The 26,874-nt window shown below is 38.0% G+C and overlaps 1 protein-coding gene across 1 annotated transcript; it reads right to left on the reverse strand.

Moving 5' to 3' along the window:
• Positions 1-686: 686 nt before the first annotated feature.
• Positions 687-25,161, reverse strand: LOC131202564 (uncharacterized). The gene is made up of 9 exons (XM_058191669.1): positions 24,910-25,161; positions 17,528-17,673; positions 15,643-15,769; positions 14,136-14,310; positions 9,375-9,765; positions 5,976-6,108; positions 2,329-3,711; positions 1,262-1,348; positions 687-743 (listed from the first exon to the last, which is right to left on the reverse strand). The coding sequence occupies exons 1-9, from the start codon at positions 25,021-25,023 to the stop codon at positions 687-689; spliced, it is 2,613 nt and encodes an 870-aa protein (XP_058047652.1). The 5' UTR covers positions 25,024-25,161.
• Positions 25,162-26,874: the final 1,713 nt, after the last annotated feature.

Here is a 26,874-nt window from a genome sequence, read left to right on the forward strand (position 1 = left end):
TACTTTGCTGCTGCCTCTCTTAAGGGTGTAACATGCTTAACAGTAGAGGCAGTGTCTGGAAGAGCAGATATACAGGTGCTAAGCTGGCCTAAAGAAGGAAGGCAGATTCATATCAATCACTTGCAGCTGCAATTCGAGCAGAGGCTTGCTTTACATGTTTTTTTTGGGGGGGGGGGCAGGCATTGTTGCAATGTCTACAGAAGAGGCCAGCTGGCCAGTCATCTCCACCTGAACAATAAATAATAGTCCCCAATGTTGTCTACATGCCCCGCTATTCATGCAGTACTTTTTAAATCAGGTTTTCCAAGTTCAGATTCAACATGGCACTGTTCCTGGACCCATAAATTCAGGCCAATTGGCACCCTTCTCCGTCTTACACCCAAATATTAGTGCGACTGGAATTCTTTAATCTTACAGGATGATCTAGTATTTTTTAGTTCTGTGCATTTCATTTACTTGCAGCCTATGACCATTTATTTGAAAACATTACAATTTTCTGTGGACTTGTATTAGTAATGTATTTCCCACGTGAGATACAATAAGTATTCTTCATGTCAAGCTCCAACTCCTGATGATTTCATAGGTGTTTCTGTGGTTTTTTTATCACAATCCAGAAATGGCTTGCCAATGCATTTTTACAAACTTTCAAAGCTAGTCAGTTTAGCTTCTGATCTACCTGGTGGTCTCTAATTCCGCTTGGTTTCAGGCAGGCAAGCCTGCCTGATCTCAGTACCATCAGCTCCCTAAGAAGAGGAAGAGTTGCTTAGGGACAGAGTACCAGTTTTAAAAGTAATAAGGCACACAGCCATTGGCACCTCCTGCAAAAAAAAACCTCCTCTGAAGAACAGTTCTCATCAGAATAATATTTAACTAAATAGATCAGCAAACTGATCAGATATAAGGCAGTTGCCTATATTCCTATGAGAACACACAGATCTGCTATTCAGATTCTTATAATTACAGTAGTTGTCCATGATATATTAACAGGCATCTGAAGATGCTAATGATTGCATTTGCACTAAGTATGCCCAGAAGAATTGTTAATTATTCTTTCCAAAGAAAAGTATAAGGCTTTTTCGAGGAACCAATAGTAGGCAATGCTGAACAACTAAATCAAGAATAGGCAACCATGCAAATATTCAGTACTTCATTTCCAATAGTCCCTTCCTTTTGACCATGTTGACTGGGATTAAAGAAATCCAAAACTTAGAAGGACATCAAGTTGCATATACTTGAGCCAAAGGATAAAGTTGTACTGTACCTTATGTTTCTTAGTGGAGTCCAGATAAAGGATTCGACATCTAGAGGAACAAGCACTTGTTGCAATATGCTCTTCGCCTTGCTGCTTCTACAAAGAAAAGTGCGGAAAGAAAAGAATATTTTAGGAGAATCTCCATTTTCCCCATTAACGGGAGAATGAAAAAAATGCATCAAAAAGCAAACATTACTTCTGTTCAAAAGCAAATGCATGTCTTTGTCAAGGATTTTTAAATTAAATAACCATAGCCATGTCTCTTTATAAAACAGCAATTCTAAGCTATTTTAGTGCTTTACACAATACCAGTGTAAATACCATATGTTATTTCACAACACACTGAAAACTAGTATATTTTATGTAGTTCTGATTGCTTACAATAGCCCTTTTTTAATGACTTTCCAATAGTTCAGATTTGTTCTATTGAATGAGTAGATATTATCTACTATCATCTATATTATTAACACTGCATATGCAGCAACCATTTGTGGAAATTTGGCTAGTTAAATAAACCATGGTTTTTAGAATCCTGAGAACTGACACTGGGCCCATGGAATCTTCCCACTTTATTGCTTATAGCCTTACAATTTAAATTGATATTGATTGTTTCCTGGTTGCTTATTTGTACCCTATGACTATCACTAAGTGTTGTACTTTAGAATTCTTGATGAACATATCTTTTCTTTTATTTACACTGAGAGCATATGCACCAAGACAAATTCCTTGTGTGTCCAATCACACTTGGCTAATACAAAATTCAATTCAATTCAATTCAATTTAATTCTATTCTATTCTGAAGCACTAGCTGAATTTTTCAATTTTATATAATTCTACTCCGACTCATACAATATTGCAAATGACATATTTTACACAGATACACACACACATTGCACATACATACTTAAAAATGAGACATAGCAATGTTGCTTCAGGAGACAGAAAACAGGATTCTTCTCTGAAGCATGCCTGCTTGTCCATACTGAATTTTGTGGACCAGGCAGAAAACAGAAACAAAAAGAAAATATGGGACAACATGAAAGCAATTTCAGGCAGTGTTTTTATCTCTTCCTTACCAGATAGAAAAGTTTTTCCTTATTATTTCCTAAATGCTTCTCTGCTGTTGAGGGACTGGTACACCTCTGCCACTTTATCCATTCATCCTCTGCCCATTTTACTGGAGTGTCTTGGTTTTTCCTGTTTTCCTCCAACTGTTGCTGCCTTGGCATGGCAGAATGGAAGCACTCCCCTTGGCTTACCCACTCTTTCCCCAAGGATGGCATTGGATGTACAGGGCTCTGGGAGCTTTCTTGGATTCTTGGGACAGTCTCTGGTTTGATGGAGTGTGCAAGAGCTTCTTGGACCATCCCTTTCTGTCCAAAAACTTTAGGGTCTGTGGAGCTAAAGGACGTGCAACAACCCTTCCAGTCATTCTCCTTCTTAGGAGTGAAAGCAACTGAATAGTCTCTTTTGCTCAGCCCATCACTACTGGCACTGGCCTTTACACTCCTGGCTTCCCCTCGACTTTTCCAGTTGTTCTCTAGGTGCTGCGGTGAAGCAGCACAGCATCTTGCCTGCTCAAGGCATGTTTGGCTACTTTCCATCAAACTCCCAGGTTTTGGAGAATGTCTGAGCTCTCTCATGCTGTTCCAATTGTTTTCCTTGCATCTCCCTGGGTTTCGGATATCTCTTTTGCTTCTACTAGCAGATATTCCAGGACCAGAACTATTCACAGCTGCACTAGGACATTTCAAACAGATTCCCATTTGTTTCGTAGGATTAAAAGAATACTTTTTCACTTCTTGGACTCCGCACTGATCATGCCCAAGCCTTGAACAAACCAATGGCTGTCCTCCTTTCTCTCTAGCTGCAATTTCACTTCTTGAGTCAACAGCACAAGTAACTTCTTGGGAGTCTCTAATGTCCTTTCTTGGCTGGTCCACTGTACCTATAAGGAGCAAAGGTTTTCCTCGTGCCTTCCGGTCACTTTCTTTATACCTATCTAGTTGCCTTGTGAGCCTTGCTTGATTCTTGTCCAAAGTCTTTGAAGGATTAGCAGTATGCAAGGTACTTGGACTGCTTTTCCATTTAGTATCGGTGCCATTCTTCCCAGGGCTCTTGTGATGCAAGATCTCCGCTCGCCTCCTTTTATCATTATCCACTTGCCTCCCATGACTCGTAGGACAAAGGGCAACCCTCTCTGCACTGGAACTCAGACGGGACACAAGCGCCTCCAATTTCCTTCCTTCTCTCTCCATCTTCTGAGAGGTTGAAGTTGCTGAGTACAGAGGCATCCCTCTACTTTGAATTTCTCTCTCCAATTGCTGATTTGGGCTCCTTAAATGCAAGGATTCACCATGGCTCTGGCTACTTATCTTGAGTTGCTGTTCTGCTCTTCCTATGCAAAGAGATTCTCTTTTCCTGGGTTGTTCTGGCTCCTGTGGAAATCTGTTCTTTACCTGTAGCAGGGAAGAGAACAAATCATGCAAGGCAGGGATGAAATGTAAAATTTGTTACTACCGGTTCTGTGGGCGTGGCTTGGGGGGGGTAATATGACTGGGTGGGCGTGGGCAACTTTTTTTTTTAACTTTTAAAAACATTTTTTTCTACAATCTCTTTGGCGAAAGAGGTTGTAGGAAAAATGCTGTTAAAAGGCTCTGATGATCCCAGCTGAGCCGCACAATCATCAGAGGCTTTTTTTAACTTTTAAAAGCATTTTTTCAGCAGAAGAAAAAATGCTTTTAAAAGTAAAAAAAAAGCCTCTGATGATGGCACGACTCAGCTGGGCATGCAGGGGGGCGGGGAGAGGGATTTTTGCTACCATTTCTCTAAACCAGCTGCTGCCATCGATACCGGATCAGGCAATCTGGTCCAAACCGGGAGCATTTCACTTCTGACGCAAGGTATCCATTGCAAACAGTTAAACTTAACAAACTACCTTGGAAATTAGAAATCCATTAGAAAAGCATTTCTCATGCTGAAATTTTAACTTGAAAATTCAATTTTCTACAGTGGCTGGTTCCCTCGCATTCCTTTTTAATTTTCAGTAGTAAAGTATCTCTCTCACTGTTGAATGCTCAATATAAGCCAACATAGTTTATTAAATAAAATAGAAATCCTATGAAATCTGTTCTCATTAGCAGGGGCCAAAATAACTGCTTCATCCCACTTAATGGTAAAGCCATCCTTATTCTATCAGACCTGATTGAATTTACCAAGATGCCTTTGCTGACACTGAATTAAGACTCCATATCCTCCACTGCCTTACAGTCCCAAGCAGAAATGTTTAATTAAGGCAACATTTTTAAAGGAAATGTATATTTTATGTTGCAAAAGAAGTGCTGCCATTGCTTTTAGCACAGGAAATTGAAGATTCTCTAGATATTGTATAGAACTACAAATATCATTGATGCCTGTAATTGGAAGTGTTGGGATTTGGAGATAAGCAACCATCAAGCAATTATTTTTCAGGTATTACAAAAACAGATGGTGGAGTTCTAGGGCTAAGTAGATGGGTACTGCATATGCAGAAAAACATTCTATTCTAAAGCTCAATAGCTCAAGACCAGTCTTTCCCAAGCTAACATCCTCCAGATTGGTTGGGATTGCAGTTCCCATAATTCCCCATGCATACCGATTAGGAATTCTGGGGACTACAATTTCAGCACATCTGGAAACCAATAATGTAGGTCAAGCAAAATGGTTAAGCATTAATTTGGTGGAGTTAGGAAAAGCAATGATTACTCATCGGACACTTTTCTAAGTCTTCTGAGATTTTCTTTGACCTTTTCCACATGTTTACAAGTCTGCTTTGTAGTCCAGGATGCTAAAAACTATGTTCTATGTATATGGCAAGGAGTTCTAAAAAAATAAATCCAAAATATTGAAGAGGCTAAATTCTGTTCTAGTAAAGGAATTTGCAAAATATATAGAACATTCTCAAAAGTTCACATAGTGCAATCAAAAAACCAGTATCAGATTAACAGGTCAAGCAGGTTATTCTGAGCTTCTGCCTCTGACCATCCCATGTCCTTGCTGCCCCCAGTGATTACTATCAGTTTATTTAAAACAAACAACAAAAGATTATTTGTACAGATAAAGTAGTTGCCTATATCATGTTGGTTCATACATAGTGGCTATTTTTCAGACCTCGTGTTCACATCTATTATTACAAGAACAGGCATGCCCTGGGACTGGGCCACTGGCAGGCACCACTAGCAGTTGAGGAAATTAAAATATAGGTTTCAGCTATTTTTAGTTGCCATACCCACACATGAAAAAGTGTTCTGCCATCCTTTGGCAAATGAAATGGCAAAGCAGTTTCTTCCCAACACCACATTGCAAAGATATATAAAGGAGAAATGTGATATCCTTGCAAAGTTAGCACGTCAAAGGGAGGCTTAAATTGGTTTGCTTGTCCCTTGCACCACCGTGAATTTTGGGCAACCAGGAAAAGTTTGTTACCAAGCCATTTTCAAGGTAAAAAACTCTTATGTGCTTAGACGTGGAACAATCTTCAGCTGTCATGGACTGGTGTGTCCCTCAGTATTCTGCCCCATAGTTGAAAAACAAAGCTGAAAAAGCAAGTTTCATTCTTCAAAGTTGACCATCACAAAAAGCAAGACAAATTATGGAATGCAACACTGAAAATATAATTTTCTTTTCCCCTTCAATATCCAGCTGTTAAATGAAACTGAAATTCTGTTGTGGATCAGCCACTCACTTCTCGGCACAGGGTGGGGCTCGACAGCCTTCTGACTAATCGCCCTTCCTTGGCCAGCTTCAAGGACTTACTGTCCAAACGTTCCAGGAGGCCTTCTTCCAGTGCCTGGAATACTTCCAGTGTCTCTGACTTCCTAACAACCAAAAACAAAAAGACAGTATTCAGAAACAATTGAAATAACCTGCAAAGGATCTCCACATTCAAATACAGGGATAATATGAGCATTTACACTCCAGGGTATATTTTTAATATTATTTCTAATACCTGTAAAAACTTTTCCCTGTCTGATAGCCTTAAGCCATGTTTGATCATGAAATCCATTATTCTCCCAAAGTCAAGTTCATGTTGATATAATAGGTAATATAGGCAGTCCTTCACTTATGACCACAATTGAGCCCAGAATTTTGGTCAGAAGTCAAGTCACCACATGAGTACACTTGATTTTACGACTATTTTTATGAAGATTGTCAAGCGAATCACTACAGTCAGGAGAGGGGATGGGTCCGTGTGAATGGCAGGTGCGCATGTGGAGCTCCATTTGTGCCCCCCCACTCGCACAAGGGGAGCTGTGCATGCATGCTCAGCTGCCTGCTGCATCCGCAAGAGGAGCTACGTGTGTACTCGCCCACAGCTTCCGTGGCCTAAATCTGAATAGGCTGCAGCCAAGGGCTCGGGGATCCCTGCTATAAAGAGACCAAAAGGAATGTTCTCCATATTGTCATAGATGAATCTTTGTATTAATAGCAATAGCACTTAGACTCATATACCACTTCACAATGCTTTACAGCCCTCTCTAAGCGATTTATAGAGTCAACCTATTGCCCCCAAAGATCTGAGTGATCTAACCCTAACCCTAACCTCATCTTTTGCAACAACACAAACTCAATTTATGGACTACAAATGAAAGAACCCTTTTCCAACAGCGACCACAGCATGATAGACTTTTGTCTCAATATACGCCCTTACATAAATCGTCATAATAATGGTATTCCAAACTACAATTTCAAAAAAGCCAACTAGGACCTTATAAACTACCTTTCATTTCTTGTCTGGCAAAATCTGTTCTCAACCTGCATCACTGCAGAACACCACTATAAAGTTTTCCTACTTGAAATCAATAGAGTCATTAATCTTTACATACCACAAACCACCACCAAAACCAGAAAAAAACAAATTATCCGTATCAATAAAAAAGCTTCAATCCAAAAAAAAATCCCTCTGGAGAAGAAACAAAAAGGGCTTTGTAGCAAATTTCAAAAATCGCTACAGAAATATATGCAATCAAATAAAAACTGAATGCACCAATTACCACACCAAGCAAGAAGAAGACCTCTTGCGCACAAATTCCAATCATGCTTTTTATAATTTTGTGAACAACTTAAAGACTCAAGATCCATCCCACCACTAAAAGATTCTAACAACAAAGAATATAATGATGAAACAGTTAAAGCAAATCTCTTCAACACATTCTTTGGTATAGTCTTTGTTAACAGTAATGACTTATACCCGTCATTCCCCAATCGTACCAATGAGTGCAACGACCTAACACACATAGATTTCACAGAAGATAATGTTGAAAAAGCTCTTCGCAAACTGAAACCATCCCTATCTATTGGACCTGATGGACTATGTGCATACTTCTTAAAAAAGATTTCCACTAATATAGCAGAACCCCTAAGCATAATTTTTGAAAAAGCTTTCACGACCAGTTCCCTTCCCAAACTTTGGTCACTTGCCATGGTTATCCCTATCTTCAAAAAAGGAGACCCCAGCCTAGTTGAAAATTACAGACCTATCTCTCTTTGCTGTGTCACCTGCAAAGTAATGGAATCTATCATCAACCAATCCATTACCCTCCATCTAGAAACAAACAACCTACTCTCTAATAAACAATTTGGTTTCAGAAAAAAATTATCATGTAATTTACAACTTCTTCACTGCAAAAACATATGGACTACAAATCTTGATCAGGGCAAAGCAATAGATGCAATCTACATAGACTTCTGTAAAGCTTTCGATTCAGTAGTACATGATAAACTTCTCCTAAAACTAAAATCGTACGGCATCTCAGGACCCCTCCACAATTGGATAACAGCTTTTCTATCAAACAGACAACAAGTAGTCAAAATTGGCAATGCTCTATCAAATCCTGTTCCTGTTAAAAGTGGCGTTCCCCAAGGCAGTGTTCTTGGACCAATACTCTTCATATTATACATTAATGATCTCTGTGACCATATTACAAGTAATTGTGTTCTCTTTGTTGATGATGTCAAACTATTTAACACCACCAACAATACAGCTACCCTTCAAAAAGACCTTGACTTTTTATCTGAATGGTCTAAAACTTGGCAACTCCAAATCTCAACCAGCAAATGCTCAATCTTACATATTGGAAAAAATAACCTAAACACTAAGTACAAGCTTGATGGACATTACCTTACTGATGACCCCCACCCAGTTAAAGATCTTGGAGTTTTCATATCAAATGATCTAAGTGCCAAAGCCCACTGTAACTACATCGCAAAAAAGGCCTTAAAAGTTGTAAACCTAATCTTGCGTAGTTTCTTCTCCAAAAACACTACACTACTAACCAGAGCATATAAAACATTTGCTAGACCAATTCTTGAATACAGCTCGACTGTTTGGAACCCATACCACATTTCTGATATCAGTACAATTGAACGTGTCCAGAAATATTTTACAAGAAGAGTACTCCACTCCTCCGAATACAACAAAATACCTTATGCCACCAGACTTGAAATCCTGGGTTTAGAAAATTTAGAACTACGCTGCCTTCAACATGACCTGAGTTTAACTCATAGAATCATTTATTACAATGTCCTTCCTGTCGAAGACTCCTTCAGCTTCAATTGCAACAATACACGAGCACACAATAGATTTAAGCTTAATGTGAACCGCTCCAATCTTGATTGCAGAAAATATGACTTCAGAAACAGAGTTGTTAATGCCTGGAATGCACTACCTGACTCTGTGGTCTCTTCCCAAAATTCCCAAAGCTTCAACCAAAAACTATCTACCACTGACCTCACCCCATTCCTAAGAGGTCTGTAAGGGGCCTGCATAAGAGCACAAACGTGCCTACCGTTCCTGACCTATTGTTTCCTTTCGTTATATCCAATTAATACAGTTATTACATACTCATATTCATATATATGCTTATATATTGTATAATTATTTCATGCTTATGCTTATAAATACTGTGTGACAAAATAAATAAATAAATAAAATAAATTTTACTGACCTCGGGAGGATGGAAGGCTGTGTCAACCTTGATCCTGGTGAGACCCGAACTGCCAAACTACTGGCAGTAATATTGTTGGCACAAAGACATATCTAGTTCCTATGCCTGTGACTGAGAAAGGATGCAGCATCTCTTACCTGCGTTCCTGCCCAAAAATCCGTTCCACCTCTGCTCGGCCTGGACTTCGAGCACGTCTGTGCTCTTTTTCAAAAGCCTCCTGGTGATGGAGCCGTTTTGCCTTGGGTAAATCAGCCAAGATTGTATAGTTCTGCTTTATCAGCCCACACCGGCCCTCACCGCTGCCACTCTTGTGCCAGTTGAGCTCGGAATCTGCCAAGCTGAGGGAGGAAGGAGTCCACCTGCTTGCTATTGTGGCATTGCTAGGGGCAGGCAACATGCTATGATTAGGACAGGAAGCGGAAGAGATCCAATTTGACTCTGATTTACAACACTTCAAAGAGAAATAGCCACTCTCAGCTTGATGCTTCACCTTGCTGTCCCCACAATCCTGGCTCAAAGCCCTGGATTCTAGACGGAAGAAAAAATGACATGACAAATTGTTCAAAAAAAGGTGCACATCCCTAAGAAGAATACAGTTCAAAAACATCTCTGAATAGAGTTGCTTTTAAGACAGAATTGGGAAACACAGACCCCAAAGGACTAACAGAAAACATTATGGCTTATTCTTTATCAGAATCTTCTTATACAATGATGGAGTAGTGTTATTCCAGACCAACTGTCCTCCAGACATGTCGAATTATCAGTTTCTAAACCTCAGCCTGCCAGCTCCTTGGCTATGTTGGCTAGTGAAAACATGAATCCATTTCTCCATGAGGCCATTCCATGAATAGATTCCAGTTTCTAACTCTGAGATATGATCTGCAGAATGCTAGTTTTCAAAGAAGGGAGGGAAGAAGTATATCTAAGTCCCTGGTCCAAATTTGTTAACACACTGTATGGAAATATTACTGAATAAATACATATTAGTATTCACAGTAGTGATACAAAGGCTGATTAGAAATCCATATGAAGACAGGGCTGGGCTTTCACTGGTCAAAAGGAGAGACTTTAGTGCCCAATACTGATTCACTTCCTCTTCCTCCAAAATTTTCTTTTTTTTTTTTCTTCTGTCTTCTCTGGGAGGTTATTTCAAGTTTTTAATCTGCTTCCTAATATTACTTTCTTTTTCAGCTTCTGGGTGAGGATCTATGATGGGTTAGACCAGGAGTGAAATGCTCCCGGTTCAGACCGGATTGCCCGATCCGGTAGTGATGGCGATGGGTGGTTCGGAGAACCGGTAGCAAAAAATCCCTGCCCACCCCCCATGCCCAGCTGAGTTGCACGATCATCAATTGTTTTTTTTACTTTTAAAAGCATTTTTTCTTCAGCCGAAGAGGTTGTACAAAAAATGCTTTTAAAAGTTAAAAAAAACCTTGGCCACACCCACCCAGTCACATTATCCCCACCACCACCACCAAGCCATGCCCACAGAACCGGTAGTAACAAATTTTACATTTCACCATTGGGTTAGACATTGGGGGACAACACAGGGGCAAAGATTGGCAGCCAGGTTGCAAGTTCTGATCTACAAAATTTTCCCCGGAGAAGAGATCAAGGGATCATCCACTTGAATTCTAAAGTAGAGAAAGAGGCCACAGGAATTAAGCTTCTTGAGATCTATCATAGGTTGAATGGTTTGGAAGTTGAGGGATTACTACTGCGCTCAAAAAAACTGTGTACTCCAGTGGTGGGTTTCTGTGGGCATGGCTTGGTGGGCGTGGCATGGCTTGGTGGGTGTGGCTTGGTGGGCATGGCAGGGGAAGGATACTGTAAAATCTCCATTCCCTCCCGATCAGCTGGGATTCAGGAGGCAGAGAATAGGTGGGGGCGGGGCCAGTCAGAGGTGGTATTTATCGGCTCTCCATACTACTCAAAATTTCCGCTACCGGTTCTCCAGAACTGGTCAGAACCTGCTCAAACCCACCTCTGGTGCATCCCTTATGGACACTAGACTTGCCATAGCCTCATTTTTAAAAAAACACTTTCGGATATAATAAATTTATGTCTTAAGAGAGATTTTCTAAGCAACAAGAAAGAATAAAAACACTCAGACATTTGCCTTCTTTTTGGAATTAAGAAGAGAAAAAACCCCAATTTAAAAGCAAACAATTTAAGATTGTGATTTAAATTTTAAACAGATAAAGGGGACAATAATTTTAGAAAATATAAGAATTCTCTTTGACGTCTCTTTAAAAATAGTAAAATTAATTAGACAACCAGATTGAAACTTCATGGGAATATTGATTATTTGTTAAGGAAATTAGATACTTGCTGTATTTTACAAAATAAGACGATAAGTATGATATGAGTCAGATTGTGTTACTGTAACTATGGAGAGCTAATTAGGACTAAAGTGTTAAAGACACAGAGAGAAAAACAGGAAAAGTCCCCAGGGTGGACAACTATTACTCACCAAATTAAGCTTCTACAGAGGTAGTTGTCTATGTTAACAATGAGAGACATGGAAATAAAGGTGAATTATGCAAAACAAAAAAAGTTGAATATGCAAGAAAATCAGAGAAATCCCTGGCATATTTTGTGAAAAGAAAAAGTAATACTAAAGTTACAAGAAGGAAATACTGTAATAACAGATAATGCAAATATGCAGAATGTTTCTCCAGCATTGTTCTACTCTGTATAAAGGGCAAGAAAAATATACTAAAACAAGAAAAGCAGCTGGCCCAAATGGTCTGCTGGCCTCTTATTATAAATGTTTTGAGGATGAATGTTTACAACATTTACAACAAACAATGAATATTATTCTACATAATGGAAAGATTCCTGACAGATGGAAAGATGCCAACATAGCATCACAAGGTTATAGAAAGAAGATTATGATGTAATTTTACAGAGAAGTTTGATTAGAATTGTATGTATGACTGCCAAGAGGATGATCAGAAGCCTTTTCATGTTTTCTGTTCTGTTCTTTTCTTTTTCCCATCTTTTTCCTTATATTAATTATATTTTTCTTTTAAAAGTACTTGTATACGTATTAAACTCTTTTAATAAAAACTATTTTAAAAAGTATTATTTCCTTTTGCCCTTCAACCACCTCTAAAAGTAAAAGGAAAAGGTTGCCCTCGCACATATTTATTTGCTCAAATTTATATACCGCCCTATCTCCCTAGGGACTCAGGGCGGTTCACAGGCAATTAAAAAACAGACATATAAATACAATTTAAAATCAGACATAAAAAACTTATTCAATAGCCAGATTGATAAAAACAATATAAATACTAAAAAACCCCATAAAACCAATAAATTTAAAAACTAACCCAGCCCCGCGCAAATAAATAGGTGTGTTTTGAGCTCGCGACGAAAGGTTCGGAGGTCCGGAAGTTGACGAAGTCCTGGAGGGAGTTCGTTCCAGAGGGTGGGAGCCCCCACAGAGAAGGCCCTTCCCCTGGGTGTCGCCAGACGGCACTGCCTAGCCGACGGCACCCTGAGGAGTCCCTCTCTGTGAGAGCGGACGGGTCGGTGAGAGGTACTCGGTAACAGCAGGCGGTCCCGTAAGTAACCCGGCCCTATGCCATGGAGCGCTTTAAAGATTGTCACCAAAACCTTGAAGCGCACCCGGAAGGCCACAGGTAGCCAGTGCAGTCTGCGCAGGATAGGTGTCACACGGGAGCCACGAGGGGCTCCCTCTATCACCCGCGCAGCCGCATTCTGGACTAACTGAGCTAGTCCTTCCTGACTCTAGGGGACAGTGCTCATCTCCGTTTCAAAGCTGAAGAGCCAACGTCTCCGTGGTCATGTGACCAGCATGACTAGCCAAAGGCGCATGGAACGCTGTTACCTTCCCACCAAAGGTGGTCCCTATTTTTCTTTTTTTTTTAATTGAAAAAGTTTTAAGAAACAAAACATTTTTCCCCCTTTTCCCCCCCTCCTCCCCACAAACCCCCCCCCCCGGGTCAATCACAAGGTATTGTTATACATAAACCAAACATAGAGTAAAATTTTCCCTTCTAATCCAATTATCCTCATCCAAATCTTTTCATCTCCCAATCCCCCCCCATTACATAAAATAATACTTCCTAATTATTCAAAGGCAATCTGATATTTCTTAATCTGATATCTGTTTTGTAAATAATCAATCCATTTTTTCCATTCAATTAAATATCTTTCCTGCGTATTGTCTTTCAAAAAAGCTGAGATTTTAGCCATTTCAGCCAAATTAGTGACTTTCAGTATCCATTCTTCTATTGTAGGTACCTCTTCTTTCTTCCAGTATTGTCCAATCAACAGTCTTGCTGCTGCTATTAAATTCAGAATCAATTTAGTCTCAATCCCTGGGTCCCTATTTTTCTACTTGCATTTTTTACGTGCTTTCAAACTGCTAAGTTGGCAGAAGCTGGGACAAGTAACAGGAGCTCACCCCATTACGTGGCACTAGGGATTCGAACCGCTGAACTGCTTACCTTTCAAACGACAAGCTCAGTGTCTTAGCCACTAAGCCACTGCGTCCCATTCAATCCACCTCTAACCTGTCTAAAACCTTCAAGTTCTTTGAAACCTAGACAGGGCTTTCCAAACAACCATACAGTATTTCCTGACTAGTATTCGAAATCCAGTGTAACAGAAAGTTATGTGAATTGAAGACTTAATACATCTGGAAGGCACCATATTAGGGAAGATTGATATAAATGATGGAGCAAAATTAAGTGAGTTGAGAGAGAAAATAAATTTTATTTTACTTATAAAATAAATAAAAAACATTAATTTTATTTGAATACAGATTTGTTTTCTTTGTGGAGCACTAGGACAGGACTCTTTTTGTGAGTTGAGTATTTCCTAAAAAATAAGGTCAACAGAAAGTTGTTGGTGATAAGAAAACATACCTGGTTTTAGACAACTCCAGGATACTGTTCTTCTACAGGATGTTGCCTCAGCCCATCTGTGCCTATCAGAGTGCAAGTTTTCAGACTGTACCTTTTTCTTCAGACTTGCGATGGGTAGTGAGTTTTCTTTTTCAGATTCCAAAATGTTGCTGAGCAGACTAGTCATTTCCTGGTCCTAAGAGAAAAAGAATTAGCATGTCACTAAAAAGTCCCTACCAAGATTAAAGCAATATACCAGAAGCAGACAGCACAAATAATAATTAATAATAGTTTAACAGAGTCTTTTAGAATTGAGACAGGGACAAGACAGGGATGTTCTTTGTCTCCATTATTGTTTATTTTAACTTTAGAAATTTTATTGAATAGATTATGTGGTGCAAGCCAAATAAAGGGAATAAACATTAAACATCAAGACTATCGATTAAGAGCATTTGCAGACGACCTGGTTGTTACTTTATCTCAACCTATTCATTCTGCTATATATTTGAAAGAGATAATTGATCAATATGGTAAGGTATCTGGATTTAAAGTGAATGAACAGAAGACTAAGATAATAACTAAAAATATGAATATTAAACAAAAAGACGAATTGGAAAGAGTAACTGGATATGAAATAGTTAATAAGGTTAAATATCTAGGAGTATATATCACAGCATCGAATGTGAAATGATATAAAAATAATTATGAAGTATTTTGGCAGAATGTACAGAAGGAAATGGAACATTGGAAGAACTTACAATTATCCTTACTGGGAAGAATAGCAGTAATAAAAATGAATGTTCTGCCTAGGTTTTTATTTTTGTTTCAGATGATACCAGTACTTAAGGAGGATGCAAATTTGCAGGAATGGCAAAAAGGGATTAGTAATTTTAGTTGGATGGGTAAAAAAACAAGAATAAATTAAAGATAATGCAAGATATACGTGAAAGAGGGGGTCTAAAAATGAAAAAAAAAAGTCCCTACCAAGAATCAGATTTATTCGTGTACTTATGCTTCATAAGGCGAGAACGTTGAAAAATAGTGAGGTTGCAGGTATACGAAGGACTATCAAAATACTGATCTTTTGCTTGTGGAATGGATTTACAGCTTGTTTAATGTTTGTGTGAAGACTGCCTCAGGACCTGACAATTAGAATAATGTTGTTGTTGTTGTTGTTAATATTATTATTCTGAAGAAAGAGAAAGTTTTTAAGAGTGAATGCAACATCTACCAGGGTCTGGTTTGTTAACTCTGCCTGAAAAAAATATTTTTGCAAAATTCTGAATAGAAGGTTTCCAGAAGGGTCCATGAGCAAATTTTGGAAAGCGCCATATAGCTCTGTACCAGGAGAGAATGTGCAGACTCTGCCCTTCAGGTCACTGAAAAATGTATCAATGGAAAAAAAAGTTCATTGTATATTTCTTGATTTAGAGAAAGCATGGTAAAAAGAATAATGTTAAGTATAGAATGTTTTGCATGCATATGGACTATTAGATTGTTAAAGCAGATATGAAAATTGATATCTCACATCACTAAGCATGGCATTGCCATCTGCATCAGTACTGGGCGTACTGCTGGCATCAGGGCATATATTTTCTGCTTCAGATTCTTCATTGCTGCAGTTGAGCTGGGTGTACTCCACATTTTCTTGCTGGCTGTGGGGCAAGCAGAAGTGAAACAAGTGAGAACCAGCAGCGTTTCATATACAGTTGTAATGTTAAGAGCTATGCCTATAATAGAAACTTGCTTAGAAGGCTCAGCCTTGTTTTAAAAAATCTTGTAAAGGTGCTCAAAATCAACTGTTATACCAATTAGTTAATGTGGATCTCCAGATTTAATTGTTTTTATTTGGTGATGACTTTACTCGTGTGACATGTGTCACACAAGGCTGATGCATTTGGAAGTTGTTCTACTCATTCTGCCAAGTGAAATTCTATATTTTTGCCCTGATGTTCTGCTCCTCTATCATCATTGGTCTACTATAAGAGCCAAAAATGAATGTATTAATTTCACTGCTCTACTCATAGTTGTCTGAAGTAAGTAGGATGGATGTATCTTATCAGCCAAGAAAGATGTAAGGTTGCAGTTTATGTGGAGAAACGCTATATAGAATCCAACCAGCAATGGATTTTACTTCTTGCATGCAAATAATTCCTAGCACCATTCTCTATTCATGCTAAAACTAAAATATTAGGTTTTATGTTATCTTTGTTTATATCCCATCTTTATTTTTACAAATTACTCAAGGCAATAAACATATCCAAACACATCTTCTTCCTCCTATTTTCCCCACAACAACCACCATCAGAGGTGAGTTGGACTGAAAGAAGAGACTTATGAAATGTTTTAGCTTCCTGGAAATTTGGATGATGTAAGGGAACTATACATCAACAAATAGTCATCTCTTAAAAATATTTACCAGTCTCTCAATAAAAATAACATTGAAAAGAATGTTTGTATACAATATGAACAGCCAATTAAATGGACCATATACTGAACATCTTCTCTTTATCAAATATTCCAGTTCAACTGCATGTAAATTACGTATTTTTACTAATAAAAAACACTTGAAATTAACATCTCACACATTAAAAGAACTGCTTCCAACATTAATTTTTTTCCTTATGGTTAACATGAAAAGAGTGGCTGAGAATAACCAGTGACATCACAGAATATGAGATAAAAATAGCGGATTCTTCTGTTCACTTGTATCTCAGCAGAAAATTAATTACATTTTGATTTTTTTTCCAAAAAGGAAAAAAAATACTATATTGCCAACTTAAAAAATAGTTTTAAAATGTTCTCAACACTGTGAAGTCACAGCTGCCAGTACTTTAGTTGGTGTTGACCTTCATGTACATAAAATTCTTCCCAAAAACCTAAGTTATTGTAATGTATTAGCATGGTATATTTGTGGATCCAAACAGTGTGGCCTTTTGTAATTGACAGATGAAAATTTTAACAATATACAGAATTTCTAAGCGTTGTCCAATTTTTTTGGGTATGGCACCCAGTCAATTTATGCCATTATCTTTCTACTTCTATTTTCAGATCTTAATACTTTGGGATCTTCTCCAATTCTTAATATTATTTCGGAAATGGTTTATTGTCTTCTTCCTATGACTGAGACAGAGTGACTGGCCCAGGGTCACGCAGCTGGCTTCATGCCTATGGTGGGATTAGTCTCCCAGTTTCTAGCCCGCTGCTTTAACCACTACATCAAACTGGCTTTCGTGTGTATTAATAACACTTTATACATAAGGCCTGTGGACATTATGCAAAATCACACGTTGTCTATCATGTAAAAAATTTGTTCATTCCTTTTGAAGCTTGACCAGGAAACTCTGTCTGGCTACTGAAGCTGTAAGTTTCAAAAATAAACCATCTTTTGTCTCAGAAAACGCAGTACTTACCTTTCTCTTCTTTCTTCAGAGCCCACATATAGGTAGACCTTACACTGGGATGCTAGAATGCACAAGGGGTCCCATGGATCACCAGGATCAGAGTCTTTGGTACTAGCAATACAGTTAGGAAGGTTTATGACATCTTTTTTGAATGCCTGTCAGAAAGAATGGAGCAGCTATAAAACATGGGCAGAGAGGTACTTTATTGCTTCTTCAGCAGCTCTCAGAGGAAAGACAGGGGTTACCTTCTGTAAACAATTAAAATCACCCATTATTCCAATGAGCCTTTGGCCTCTTTTGGTTTGATTACAGGTGCCCATTAGCATTTTGATCAGATTATTTAGTTATTTGGTTTTATTTTAATTCAGTTTGTTGAGTTTTACAACTTTTGTTTTGATGTGTTGTGGTGCATTGCGCAGAATCCTTCAATGCAGACAGTCCTTGATTTATGACCATAACTGAGCCCAACATTTTTGTCACTGAGACATTTGTTAAGTGAATTTTGCCCCACTTTACAACCTTTCTTGCCACAGTTAAGTGAATCACTGCAGCTGTTAAATTTAGAATCTGGTTTTCCTATTGACTTGGTTTGTCAGAAGGCCTCAAAAGGTAATCATATGACCCTGGGACACTGCAATGCTCATAAATGTGAGTTAGTTGTCTAGCATCTGAATTTTGATCACGTGTCTAAGGGGATGCTGTAATGTCATTAAGTGTAAAAAGTGGTCTTAGGTCACTTTTTTGAATGCTGTTGTAACTTTGCATGGTCACTAAATGAACTGTTCTAAGTCAAGGACTCAGACTGTACTTGGATTCATTTTTTTTAAGCAGCACCTCAACAAAAAATATCTCAAGCATTTTGTTCATTTTACAAGATTTAAGTTCACCTTCAGTCATGGCAATAATACCTGGGCAATCTGGGCCAGTCATGCTCTTAGACCAACCAATCAGTTGGGTTAGTTGTTAGAATCCTCATGTTAACTTCCCATTACCATTACCAACACTAGTCTCCAGCACCTCAGTCAACTTCCTCTGGCCATTGGTTCCTATCTTTCTTCACAGGGGAAAACTCATCTTAATATTTAAGATAGTAATCTTAAACAATTAAAAATGGGGAAAACCCCTGGTACAGATGGTCTTACAGCAACTTATTATAAAAAAACACAGGATGAAATATTAGGCCCACTTAAAGAATTATTTAATCAGATACAATTAGGAGTGGGAATACCCCCGTCATGGAAAACATCTTTTATTTCACTGATACCAAAAGAGGAGCAAGATTGCTCTAAACCTGGTAACTACAGGCCGATTTCACTTTTAAATAATGATTATAAGATTTTTGTAAAAATAATAGCAAATAGATTAATGTTAGTTTTACAACAAAGAATTCATACTGATCAATCTGGTTTTATAAAAGGGAGGCAGATGAGGAATAATGTTAGACAGATTATTAATATATTGGAATATTTGGAAAAGAAGAATACTTCAGCAGCACTTATTTTTTTGGATGCAGAGAAAGCCTTTGATCGATTGCATTGGGATTTTTTATTTAAATTAATAGAGAAAATGCAATTTGGAGACTGTTTTATTAGAATAATTAAAGCGATTTATGGAGAGCAAACAGCACAGATTATAGTAAATGGTAGTTTGACAGAAGTTATTAAGATTGCGAAAGGAACGAGACAGGGATGTCCCTTATCACCATTATTGTTTGTTTTGACTCTGGAACCATTATTAGATAAAATACGAGAATTAATGAAAATAGAGGGAATTAAGATTAGACAATATGAGTACAAAGTTAGAGCTTTTGCAGATGATGTAGTGGTTACGTTAACAAATCCTATAAATTCAAGTAGATTTTTGGAAGTAATTGATAAATATGGAAAGGTATCAGGATTTAAAATAAATCAGAATAAAACAAAAGTGATAATTAAAAATATGTCTATACAACAGAAACAAAAACTAGAGGAAATGACAGGATTTGAGGTAGTAAAAAAGGTTAAATACTTAGGGGTTTATATTAGCTCATCGAACAAGAAACTTTATAAGAATAATTATGACTTGCTATGGCAAAAAGTTCAGAATGATATGAGTGGCTGGAAGAAATTGCAGTTATCCCTATTGGGAAGGATTGCGGCTATTAAAATGAATGTGTTACCTAGATTTTGTTTCTGTTCCAGATGATACCAATAATTAAAAAGGATAAAAATTTGGAAGATTGGCAGATTGGGATTAATAAATTTATATGGCAGGGTAAAAGGCGAGGTTAAAATGAAAATAATACAGGACTCACGGGAAAGAGGTGGTTTAAGAATGCCTAACTTTAAATTATATTATGAAGCAGTAGCCCTTTCAGTAATAAGTGACTGGTTTAACTTAACAGAGGAAAGAATTTTGAATATAGAAGGTTATGACTTGTTATATGGATGGCATGCGTACTTATTTTATGAAAAAAAAGTGGATAGGGCTTTTAAGAATCATGTGTTGAGAAGTGCTCTTTTGGGTCTGGAAAAATATTCCTATAAATTAGAATACAAGATTCCTATATGGGCGAGCCCTAGACATGCAATAGAGAATATAAATATAGAACAGAAACAGGAAATGATTACTTATAAAGAACTTTTGTATGCTGAAGGAGGTAGATTGCAATTAAAATCATTACAGGTATTAAATGAAGAAGGGAGGAATTATACTTGGTTTCAATATGGGCAAATAAGTGCTAGATGGAAAGAAGATCAAAAAATTGGTATAATGCAAAGGGAGGAAAATTTAATAAAGCAAATTAGAAATCAGACCCAGGAGCATATAAAGAGATTGTATAATGTGTTGCTTGAAATAGATTCGGAAAAGGATTTGGTAAAGGATTGTATGATAAAATGGGCACAGAATATTCAGGAACCAATAATGTTGGAAACATGGGAGAAAATTTGGGTTAGAAATGTTAAGTTTACACAAGCACAGAATTTAAGGAAAATTTTTATAAGATGTTTTATAGATGGCATTTAGATCCCAAAAAATTATCATGTATGTATCCTAATATCCAAGCGAAATGTTGGAGGTGTGATTGTGATGATGCTACATATTTTCATATTTGGTGGACTTGCAAGAAAATTAAGGTCTTTTGGATAAGAATTTGGTGGATTATTCAAAATGTACTGAAGAAGAAGATAAAGTTCCTGCCACAATTTTTCCTTTTGGGAATTATAACGGATTGTACAGGGATTGAGACTAAATTGATTCTGAATTTAATAACAGCAGCAAGACTGTTGATTGGACAATACTGGAAGAAAGAAGAGATACCTACAATAGAAGAATGGATATTGAAAGTTATTAATTTGGCTGAGATGGCTAAAATCTCAGCGTTTTAAAAGACAATACGCAGGAAAGATATTTAATTGAATGGAAAAATGGATTGATTATCTACAAAACAGATATCAGATTAAGAAATATCAGATTGCCTTTGAATAATTAGAAAGTTATTTTATGTAATGGGGAGGGGGTTGGGAGATGAAAAGCTTTGGATGTGGTTATTTGGATTGGAAGGGAAAATTTTATTCTATGTTTGGTTTATGTATAACAATACCTTGTGATTGACCCGGGAAGCCGGGGGGGGGGAGGGAGGGGGGAAGGGGGTTTTTTTGGAAGGGAGGGGGGGAAAAAGGGGGAAAATGTTTTTGTTTTTTAAAACTCTTTCAATAAAATTAAAAAAAAGATAGTAATCTAGTAACTACAACACATTTGCAATACAACTTTCCCCAGCCCAGCTGACATAGAAGAGATACAAGATCTATAGTCCAAAATATCTGGAGAGAGGCCATTCACTAGCTACTCGTATCACAGCTATACCTCTTTATGGACACATCTTTGTCTGGCAATATTTTTAAGCTCCCGCTCAGGTTGAGCTCACATACTGTGCAAAGCCAAGGTTGCTGAATAAGCCATTAGTTGGGTTCACACAACTCCAAAGTCAAAACCAAATCAACCAATACAGCTTCATGTAATATACAAACCCAATTAGAGGGTACTTTTTAAAAAAAATTCTAGCTTATGTCAGGCTAATGGAATAATTGAATACTGAAAGTTACAATTGGCCACCCCAGTTCCAATTCTGCAGACACTGTTAAACCACAGATTTGCTAATTGTAGCTTGGGCCTTAGGTGGAAATTACCTGACTCATAGGCAGGATTCACATGACTCAGAGCCATAAACCACTATTTAGAAGTGAAAATCAATCATATTATGGCTTAGCATATGGTTTTTGATCAAGCCCATGGTCTACCAAGGATGAACTGTCTAATGAGAAACATTTCCCGCTCAGCTCCAGAAAAATGGAGTGGCTAGCAGCAGGGGTGTAGGTAAATCATCCTCTTCTACTCAGATCCTAAGCTGAATTTCAAATGTGCCTGTCCCTTTAAGAGCATCCTATTGCCTTACTCAGCTAGAGAGCCATCCACCACCTCATCCCAATCAGGTTACCTTAACAGATTTTGATCAGCAAAGGGAGGGTCCCTAGCAGACTGGCTGTCAGCACCTCCATTTCCCTTCCATTGTCCTGCTGAAGCTCAGGAGGACTGGCTCTGGGCAGCTCATAGCTGAGCCAGGAGGAAATTCTAGAGGGCCAGGACTGGAGAGAAGAAACCTCATTACTATTTCATAATCCTGGGCTGATGCAGCCCAGTGAACAAGACACAATATAAACCCCATTGTTTACAGTATACAAGTTGGCACTCTATAAGGAGGGACGGTGCTGGCGTTCAACCAGTCAGTCTACACCAGGCCAGAAAGCACCCTACAGCATTGCAGAAAATAAACAGGGCAGGTTTCACCTGCTGAATGGCTGCCTGCCACACAGCAATTAAAGACACAGAATTCCTAGCCCTTTAAGAAAAGAAACCTATCGGGATCTCCACAGTAAGACTCTGAGCTGTCATTTTCAGCCACTGACACTCCTAACACAATCCTTAATTTATCATTTATATATATATACATACACACATACTCCTAATACAAACCTTAATTTATATAGATATTCCACATTTGCAAACAGCACTAAAGCAAGCAAGCAAGCAAGCAAGCTATGGGCAAGGAGTGTTCTTTCCTTTCTTTTGGCAAGCCACCATTGTTTTAGGAAGTGCTGGGGCTGTGACAAGAGTAACTTCTCTGCCTTTGTCAGGATGCTCCAAAATAGGAAAATAGAGGATAATCACTTCTGATACTTTCAGCAGCCTCTCCCCACCCACTTAGCAGTCTTCAGCATGCTACCTGAGAATTGGAAGTGGGGAGGGGGGAGAAATCTAAGCCCTCTAAGAACACCAGGTGGAGGAAGGTTAGCTTACAGCCTGAATAATCACCCTTCTGGTATAACAAGCAGTTACAGAAAGCTGAATTTCAGTAGATGTAGTGCTGTAAGAATAATTATAAGGACATTATTTTCAATATTCCCACTTCACATTTTTGAAGGTAGAGGAAGGAGCATGGCTTGCTGGTTCGATGGCCAAAGAATCCTGGTGAAAGCATCTATCTAAACAGAAGTCAAAGGAATCCAGAGAGAACAAAAGGAAATAGAATAAATCCCAAATAAAGAACAGACAACAATCCCAACTAAGGGTTTGAGAACATCTTATGAAGAAAATGGCCCGTCATCTTATTCTCCTGGTGGGAGCAATGGAAAGAGGATGAGGCAATTTTCTCCCTAGATATTTCGACCACAACAACCTCCACTATCCCAAACTTAGCATAGGATCATGGACCAGCACACCTAGAATATTCTTGAGGGAGAGGAGAGACAGCAAATATTCAAAGTCATCCTGGCTTCTTTGCAGTTCTGAAAAATAGGTAAATAACTTTGGAGAAGGCCTCTCAAAAGTTTTGAATCTGAAGTCACTTGCCATTTTTCGTATTGGCTGAGAATGATAGAGTTGGCGTCAATATATGTGGAGGACACTAAGGGCTTATTCCACAATTATCTGTTTATTTCTAAGATAAATCATGTAGCCATTCTGTCACTATTACAGCATGCATATAATTTTCCTTCTGTGTCATGTCTACTGAAGCACACACCTGCTTCAAATGTACCACCTGTCTTATAATCACTCTACTAAATATCCAGAGTTTGAAGCTTCCTGTGTTTCAAATGAAGAATTCCATAGATACATGTTGATTCTTTCAGATCTGGCAAGACATCACTATATTGCATCCCTTGATAGCCCACTCTTTTAAGATCCACTATTATCACAGTGCCTGTAGACCAGGGGTCTCCAACCTTGGTCCCTTTAAGACTTGTGGACTTCAACTCCCAGAGTTCCTCAGTCAGCTTTGCTGGCTGAGGGACTCAGGGAGTTAAAGTCCACAAGTCTTAAAGGGACCAAGGCTGGAGACCCCTGCTGTAGAACGTTCCAGCAATTTATGTTATATTCTGTATTCAGAACTGCACAAGAAATTTGGCTTGGCAAAATCAACATACCCCATTTCATGTACTAAAATTGATTAAGTTAACTACTGAAACTTATTTTGAGATTACTTTAGTCATGTGCTATTCTTCATGAAAATTATAAATATTTATTCTAGGTTGGTTCAGTATACAGCAGATTTATATTTAATTTAACTGATTTTATTTATACATTTTTTTCCTTTTGATGTTTTAAAATTGCAATCTACAGTATGATAAGTATATCACAACAAAGATAAAGATTCCCTTGAGTTCAGGTCAGCTCCTGGCAACTACATAAATAGATCCACTCAAGCTTTTCTGGAGGATTTACAACATGGAAATGATTTGCCATTACCTTCTTCTGAGGTATTTTTTTCTTTCAACTTTCTAATTTAGCCTACAGCCAGAGGAATTCATAGTTGTGTCCCATCCAAGTACAATATTAAAAACACCTTTTGCCCTCTGATGACATCTGTTGAAGGTGGGGGGGCTCACAATAAATTGCCAAACTTCTTGCTTCCACCTCCATTCCACACCTGCAACATCCACAACCCAAATATCTGTACCAACTCTAGCACAAAAGTGCTTTTAAAAATATTAAAAAATGTAAAAGAGAAGAAGTGGGTTCACTGAACAGGATTACTACCTTTATCTTTTATCCTCTTTTACATTAAGAATTAGTATGTTGGTAATGTTTAAAAGGGAGAATGAAGCTGCAGCAGATGAAAGCCTATCTTTTTTAATAAAGTCTGATAGCAGGAAAAGGTGCTAACAGGTTCATTTTTTTAAAAAGGGGATTGGATGCCATTGCCTTAAATCTTAATGACCAGAAATATTGCTTCTGTTTTAACACCTTACTGCTGTAGTAAAGCTCCTCTTATAACATTTATGATGCTACCCTTCCCAACACTAAGTATTCCTCATGAATTAATTTTTCCTCCATGTCAGAATTAAGCTCACCTGGTTACCATGTTGATGAGCAGTGATTGTTCGCAAACAGTTCTGGCATCGGTTCTTGGCAAACATATTGGCCTCAAATTTCTCACAGAGAGCATAATCAGCTGGTTCGGACATAGTCTATGCAAGGAAGGAAAGATGCCTTAGGCAAGTAGTTTTGTGGAGAGATGGAGAGAACAAGGAGGGAAGAGCAGCTGTGAAGATCAGGAGACAAGACACAACAATACCCCTTGTTTCCTCCAAAGTTATCAAAGAGAAAACATTTTGTACAGCCTGGTATCTACTAGCAATTGTAAGGTTGCTCTCTCATCACCTGGAAAAGAATCTTCAGATGGGAATATCAAAGCTAGAGAGATGCCTAGAGTTACATGGGAATCAAATACTTACCCTCCCCCAAGTATATCCTGTTTAGGTAGACCTGCTATGTGCATTTTCTCAGTTGAGAAAATCACCTTAAAGAGGTTTTCTCAATCTGCTGTCTCCAACGCAACTGCAATTTATCCAAAATAAAAAAAAAAGCTTACTTGGACCCTCCAGCAAGGTTTATTCTTCAGGTAACTCTGGTTTACAAAGGGAATACATTTTCACAGTTCTTACCTGGATGCACATAGTTCAGCAAAAGCTTTTCTAATACTAAGAAGCTATCATTGGTGCAAGTATGATAAAAGGCAGTTGGAAAAGAATTGTCTACCTAAATATCCTCTATTCCATCATCCCAGCTGGGAAATATTGCTTCTAACTTTCAGCTACATATAAGAGTGTTGCATACTAAAATACTTGTACACATCTTGATGCTTCCTTTTTATATAATGTTTTCAGATGCCCAAGTTTACCACATGCATCTCTCTGTGAAGTGTTTGACAGGCTTGTTCTTACTTTCTAACAGATAGTGGAAATGGTGTCGGTCAACATGAAGCTTAAGACTTTGGAAAAGGAAAATGAGAGCAAATCATAACTCTGTACTTTTAACAAGATAGCAATTATTGCACGATTCCATCAATGTAAGAACCAACTTAATGCCAGTGGGTACTTTTCTGTACTTTTAATTATTTATGGTCATGAGGATATAAATCCAAATAAGTCCAATGACTTTGACTGAACTAATTAAATGCAATTGCCCTTGCCGTTTAATATTTCAAACTTAACATTGGTTTTATATCCTTAATTTCCCATCTCAGTTTCTTCTGTATCTTTTTTTTATATATTCTATTTCTTGTGTGATTAATTTATGAACCATACTGTGCTTTTTAGTGCCAGTGTGGTGTAGTAGTTAAGGCATTAGACACAAAGCCAGCTAGGTGACTATGGCCCAGTCACTTTCCCTCAGCCCTTGGAAGGAGGTAATGGCAAACTACTTCTGAAAAACCTTGCCAGGTAAACTGTATTGACTCGTCTAGGCAGTCTCAGAGAATCAGACATGATTGAATAGGGGGGAAAAAATCCTATCAGAATGCAACATGCAAGGAATGGCTATAACTCATGCTACCATGCAGTTATATATCAACTGTTTCTTGGGATAACATAAAAAAACACTCCACAGCATAAGCTTTACTATACAAGCATCTTGTGTAGCTTCTCTTCCTCTCACACAAAATGTAGCTTCTGCTCATTCATTAAAAACCCGACTTAAGGATTCAGCACAACTTAGCAGTTAACAGTAATTTTAGAAAGAAAATTAGAAATGGTTTTTACAATACATGCTATACAAAGACTCAAATTTCACAATCCATGTCTGCTGCACATCTTTATTTTTATATGCTTCCTTACGTGATTTCTCCCCCTTTCCTGCCACTGTTTTAAATTATCATGTAGTACATTTAGAAACACATAAATATCAAGCACAGTCACTTGAAACTATTCTGGAACTTAAATTATAGAAGAAAATCTTATTGTACCCGCGAGAAATTCAAAGCCTCTAAAGAATTCATTTCTGCCTGCAACTGAAGAAAATAAAATAGATTTTCCAAT

Source organism: Ahaetulla prasina, chromosome 7 (assembly GCF_028640845.1).
Source record: "Ahaetulla prasina isolate Xishuangbanna chromosome 7, ASM2864084v1, whole genome shotgun sequence".
Classification (NCBI taxonomy): Eukaryota; Metazoa; Chordata; class Lepidosauria; order Squamata; family Colubridae; genus Ahaetulla; species Ahaetulla prasina.